Source organism: Etheostoma spectabile, unplaced genomic scaffold (assembly GCF_008692095.1).
Source record: "Etheostoma spectabile isolate EspeVRDwgs_2016 unplaced genomic scaffold, UIUC_Espe_1.0 scaffold406, whole genome shotgun sequence".
NCBI lineage: Eukaryota > Metazoa > Chordata > Actinopteri > Perciformes > Percidae > Etheostoma > Etheostoma spectabile.
Window position 1 is genome coordinate 46375 of NW_022605605.1, and position 6477 is coordinate 52851.

Consider the following 6477-nt stretch of genomic DNA (forward strand, 5'->3'; position numbering starts at 1 on the left):
TCATGTTGTCCTCATGTTGTCTTCATGTTGTCCTCATGTTGTCCTCATGTTGTCCTAAAGTTGTCTTTATGTTACGTGGGTTAATATGAAACTTAAAGAACAGCTGTGAATTATGAGGCTTTATTAACTTTTCTCTAATTCAATTCATTTTAATTTATAGTATCAGTTCCCAACCATTCCTGTTTGACCAATCACAGACAGGGACAGTGCAAATTATGAAAATATGACGAGACGTGTGTCAAAGAATTATAAGTGAAAGTAATTCTTGACTTTAGTAAAAATTCAGGTGATCCAACGACGCCCTGTCACATTAACACCTGGGGTTAAGGGCCTTGCTCAAGGGCACCTCAGTGTGTGTGTGTGTGTGTGTGTGTGTGTGTGTGCCACCCAGATACCACCATGCACGTTGTAGTCCTAGTTTCCCATGATCCTCTGCTGTCTGATTAGCTCATGCTGTCGTTCATGTGGATTTTAGAAGAGTAACTGATATTAAATTTATTTATTTGTGGGGTGGGGGGGGGGTCCACAAAATGAAAAGGATGAGACACCTGACTTCAGATGTCGATCATTCTAGACCTTCTACTTGATTCCACTGTCGTGTGTGTGTCTGTGTGTGTGTGTGTGTGTGTGTGTGTGTGTGTGTGTGTGTGTGTGTGTGTGTGTGTGTGTGTGTGTGTGTGTGTGTGTGTGTGTCTGTGTGTGTGTGTGTGGAGTTGAGATGAATGTTGTTGATCATACAGAAACTCATCCATTCACAGCAAGAGAGTACGTTACAGAAGCATCGCTGCATTTAAACTCTTCCACACGGTAGTCAGGCTGTTTGTCCATACGGTAGTCAGGCTGTTTGTCCATACGGTAGTCAGGCTGATTGTCCATACGGTAGTCAGGCTGTTTGTCCATACGGTAGTCAGGCTGATTGTCCACACGGTAGTCAGGCTGTTTGTCCACGGTAGGGAGAGCAGAGACAGTGAAACCGTTTTTAATTAAACGTACTTTACGAAGCAGTATTGAACCAAAAGCCACTATTTTGTCCTGGCAACGTACACCTGGCGTCTGTCAAATACAGCGGCGTTTAAAGGGGTCCATACGGTAGTTAGGGGGGGTTTCCACGGTAGCTGGGACAGTGAAAACACCCGTCCCGACAGAGACACACTCTCTACAGCCTGTTGTTCTTTACATGTAAAGAAGCATGCAACATGAACATCTGGGACGGAGAACTTTAGTGATCTACTGACTAAATAATAACAAGGAGATAATATATACTTATTGTTGTTATTATTATTATTATTATTATTATTATTATTATTATTATTACTCTAAAGTCTGTCTTCATCATCACATTCCATTGCGATTATAACTGTAGTTTCCTAAAGAAGCTGGCGGCATCTGTTGTGTGGTGGTGGTGTCGCTGGTGTGTGTGTGTGCTTGGTGGGGTGTGTGGTCAGGTCTGTGTGTGGTGTGTGTGTGTGTGATTTGTAGGTAGTGTTGTGTGTGTGTGGTGTGTGTGTGTGTCGGCTCTGTGTGTTTGTAGTGTGGTGTGTGTGTGGTGTGTGTGTCTGGGCTCGGTGTGTGTGTGTTGTCTCTGGTGGTGTGTGTGTGTATGTTGGTGTGGTGTTGTGTGTTTGTTCGGCTTCTGGTGTGTTGGTGTTGTGTGTGTGTCTGTTCTGTGTGTGTGGTGTGTTGTTGCGGCTGTCTCTGTGTGTCTGTACTGTCGTGGTGTGTGCTGTGTGTGTGGTGTTCTGGCTCTTGGGGTGGGTGTGTGTGTGTGGTGTGTGCTGCGACTGTGTGGTGGTCTTTCGTCGTCTGGGTGTGGTGTGTGTGTGTGTGTTGGTCTGGTGTGATGATGGCTCTGGCCTGTGGGCATGTGTGTGTGTGTCTGTCTGTCTGTCTGTGTGTTATGTGGTGGTGTGGGTGGGAGTATAGTGTGTGTGTGTGTGTGGTGGGTGTGTTCCCGGCTCCTTCAGATATCAGCAATGAACATCACACGGTCCCTTTAATGTCCGTTGTATAATCTATGTCATAAAAAGGCTTACTCACAGAGCTTACAGAAGACATTACCACTTTTATTTTACTAATTGTTTGAAGAAGAGAAAAAAAACATTTATGGAACACTCACACAATCTGCACCGCTGACATAAATCTGTATCATAAAAATTATTAATATGGATAAAAAATAGGTCCATAATATATATCATAGACAAATGCCAATAGGTAGAACTAACTTATTAAGAATTAAACCTCAACAGGTAAAGATGACAATCAACTTTTTCAGAAAAAGATATGTTGGAGGCATTGGAGGCATTCATTAACCTTCCTGACTGGGGCCGGGGGTGGTGTGGGTCTGCAGCATGCGCCACATATATGTACTTCTAAACTTAGGGACCCTCACGAGGGCCACGGGTTTGAGTCCGCCCCCCCCCCCTTCTCACCTAGCTGTCCTGTCCATTAAAGGCAGAAAAGCCTAAAACAATCTATTTTTTAAAGATATTTTGGGGCACTTTTGGGCCTTTAATTTGATATGCATTTGATATTTGATATTTGGGCTGCAGGTGGGAGTCGAACCCACGGCCACTGCGTCGAGGACTAACCCTCTACATATGTGTTCCTGCTCTACCCGGGCCACATGCCAAAAATAATCTTATTACAGTTAAAAAAATAACCAAAGTGCTGCAACCGGCAGCACGTCTCAGTGGATCTTTACTCTGCCATGAATACATAAAACAATAAAGTAAATTAAATTAAAAAAATAAATTAGGTAAAAACAGCAGGACTGGTCCGACCTGTCCTCTCAACGTCTCGGGGTCGATGCATTCGTCTCTTTTCTCTGCTCATTCCGACTCTTCTGTCAAACTTTTGCTTGGTTTTGTGTTTTTTTTTCTTCTTTTTCCAACTTTTTATTGATTTTTTTTTTGTATTTTAACCTTTTATATTTGACGTCTAACCCCTTTTAAATGTGACGGAGATTCTTTCTGTTCCACATTAGACACTTTCAGCTTTTTTAACTTCAGATGTTTTAACCCTTTTCGATGCTTTTCCTGCTTTTAACTGCTGTCCTTTCTCAGTGAGACCTGGTGTGGGGGGACATTCCTGACTTATAGTGAGACCTGGTGTGGGGGGAACGAGGAAGAGTTGAGCTTGGAGGGGACCAAACAAAAGTAAAGTGAGCAAGTGCGAGGGGGGAGGGAAAAGAAAGGACAAAAAAATCAGAATGAAAAAAGGGGCAAGAAGGTAGAAGGGGGGGGAAGGGGGGGAAATATGTCAGAAGAATGGACGAAAATGTGAAACGAACAAGTGGGAACAACGACTGGAATGGCTAAGGGGAAGAAACACAGACGTGAGGGTAATTAAGGGTGAAGGTCCAGGCTAAGCGAAGGAGGCAGAGGCTCGAGACACAGGCCGGAGGACTGGCCGAAAACAATGGACCAGAATAGCCCCTGTCAATGGTGAGGGGTCGCGCCCTCACAAGCTGTCGCTGGTGAAGTGAAGAAGATTGACAAGAAGAAGCGTGCGAAGTGAGCGGAAGCAGAATGAGAAGTCGAAAAGGAAGGCAGGAGAAGGAAGGAAAGAAAGACAGAGGGAGCTAGGCAACCGCATGAAGAAAAAGAAAGGTGGGCGCCGGGGGCAGCTCCCGCACGCGAACTCCAGCCTTCACCTAGGCTGCCCCGGTTGCGCACCGCGGCTCTCTGCAGCCTGTCGGGATGAAAGACTGGGGTGACGTCGTCCCGTTCTTCCGCTGGGGGCGCATCAAGTACACACACATACGTCGGGGACACACCATGTTCTCAGCGCGTGGGCTTCATCCTGGTTATATTAGACATTAACACAGAATCCTGATAAGTGTCAAACCACATACACTAACCAAGTGTCTGATAAGACAGCAAAGGCAAAACAGTGACCAAAACTCCTTGACAGGAAAAAAGCGCTCCAACAACGTTTGTCTGGTGTTTGTAGGGGCGCGGTGGTGGGTGTCTGAGGTGGGGTGTGTCCGCTGGGCTTCGGGTCGCAGCTGCCTTGTTGTTGGTTTCGCGTTTTGTGCTACTCTGGTGGGTGTTTGTGTTGTCGTGTGGCTGTCTGTCTGGTGTTGCTGTGTTCCTGTGGTTTTTTTGGTTCTGATCGTTTGTTTTCTGTGTCTGCGTGTGTGTTGTGGGACCTGGACGCCACGCTCGGACGGGTGGTGGCCTGCCCCCCCCGGTTGGTCGCCTTCTTCGGAGCAACCCTGCGCGATGCGGGTTACCGCGGCGATTGGGGGAAAGCGTGCGTCCTGCGAACGAGACGTAACGGGCATCGCGGCGGAGGAAAGAACTGACATCCGGAAACAACTCACCTCGGGGACGGGGTCCCTGCAGACCCACAAGAACAGGCCTCCCGTTACTCCCATTCACATACAAGTCTCCACTATACACCATGGAGGGAAACTCGGGACCCCTGCACCAAGAACCGGAAAACAAGGATAACAAGTGAGTGGTGCGTGCGACCCTAGATGTACGTAATACGAAAATAAAACAGAGAGAGACTAGATACCTAGGGTGGGTGTGTGGTCGGGGGGAGGGAAAGACCTGGACGACCACTTAAAGGGGCTCGGGGAGAAGAGAACGAGGGGCAGGAAATCAAGACTAAGGGGGGGGAAGGAAACGTGGATTGGAGACGTCCCACTAGGGGAGGGGGGGGGAGCCTACACAGAACGGAATGGGATCCGATAACGGATGTGGAGCCGCCCACGAACGGAGTTAGTAGCCTGAGACGGAATTTGGATCCTTATCCACGAAAGGGGCAGGTGGAGATCTCTCGATGATCACGGGACGGTGGGCCGTTGACCCTAACGGATGGTATGTCCGTTTAAACGGAGTTGGACAGTGAGAACTGTGCCAAGTTGGAGCATGAACGCCGGCTCAAATAAAGTGAGGGGGAGACACTCTTAGAGAGGGGGGGGAGGCCTGCACCAAAGAACGGGAGGGGGGGAGGAGGAAAAAGAAAGGGGAAGGGGGAGAAGGACAAAGAGAGGGAGGGGGGATTACGGAGAACGCCGTTTGATTGTACGTGGAGATGACCAGAGTAAAGGGGGCGGCGGGGGATGACAAAGAACCGGGAGGTTGTGGATGCTGACACCACAAGAACTGAAGTGGGGAGGATGAACACAGAAACGTGCAGGGGATCCTGACAACACGCAAGGAGGGGGAATGAGGTAATAAACTAAAAAGGGGTGGGGCGAATCAACAAAAAGCGACCGGAGGTAGAGGGTAGAAGGTGAAAGGGGGGTGAAGAAGGGAAAAAAGAAAACGGGAAGGTGGGGCGAGAATGAGAACTAATGGGGAGCCGCCAAGAAAACCCATGACGGAGGAGGAATGTGTAACGGACCTTGGAGAGGATCAAAGCATAGGTACAGGGGGGGGATCGTGGGGACTGCTTACAAGACTGGGACGGGGAGGCGACCTCGAACAGCGGGGGGGGGGGAGAAGTAAACTACGACCGGGAGGGGGGGAGGCGGATCATAACGAAAGGGAGGGCGAGCCTTAACCACGAATCTGAGGGGGGAGCCTATCGAGAACTGGACGGTGGGAGCCTGAACTAACGAGCGGTGGGGTGAGTGCCGGAGCCGTTGAGGGGGGTTCGACTAACCACCTTGCTAATTGCTCATGGGAGGTGGAAGAGGAAACCGAAAGCAGAAGGAATAAAGTTAATAACCATCGTGAAGTGCTTGGAAGAATGATGAAACGGAGGGGGAGAAGGAAAAATAAGTATGTGGGAGCATGAAGTACGGGAAGGGGGAGAAGGAAAAGAACGGTGATGGGTGAGAATTGATACAAGTTGAGTTGGGAGATGAGACCAGAAATATCGAGCAGGGAAATAGGAGGGCAATAATCAGAGAGGGCCAAAGCGAGGATACAGGAGGTATGTGCAATAGAAGCGATGTGTGGACGGGTGGTTAGGTAACCAACTATGGAAGTGGGGGGGGGGGTAGGGGGTGAGGAGGGGGGGAGAAAGAAAAAAGGGGGGAATGTTGATTAGCAAGGAACTAATAAAAAAATAAATTGGGGAAAATGCACAGCACATGAGGCACATCGGCTTGTGGAGGAGTAGAATTAATAGCATATTTATAGTATAGAAATGAAAGAGGAGATTGAGAGGGGGAGCACAGAATGAGACGGCAGAGGAAAGTTGTATGGAAAGTGAATGATGACTTGAATCTGCGGATGACTCACGAAGGCGGCGGACCCACCGCTTCTTTGATCGAACTGGCTACGCGGCTCTAAGCTCCCCCCCCAATACCCCCCTCCGGGCGATGCTGTATGGGATAGCTATGGCGGGGCTCGGGGGACGGTAACTGACCGTCCCCACTCCGACAAACTTCTTTGACGATACAGCGGCGGTGCACCCCAAACACAAGCCGCAACATTCAAAGGTGCCACCCCTCACAACCAGGGTCTCACGAGATCAGGATTGCCCCCAAACCAGTCGCACTATCTAAGTCAGTGAATG

At 48.9% G+C, this 6477-nt stretch overlaps 1 protein-coding gene across 1 annotated transcript in view; it reads left to right on the forward strand.

Annotated features, from left to right (window-relative positions):
* Positions 1-5747: 5747 nt before the first annotated feature.
* LOC116686626 (titin-like) overlaps positions 5748-6477 on the forward strand; it is a gene marked incomplete in the record, with an annotated part of 242683 nt that continues 241953 nt past the window's right edge. The window contains 2 exon segments of the mRNA XM_032511647.1: positions 5748-5788; positions 6205-6318. Of these exon segments, the coding sequence (XP_032367538.1) occupies positions 5748-5788; positions 6205-6318 (155 nt within the window).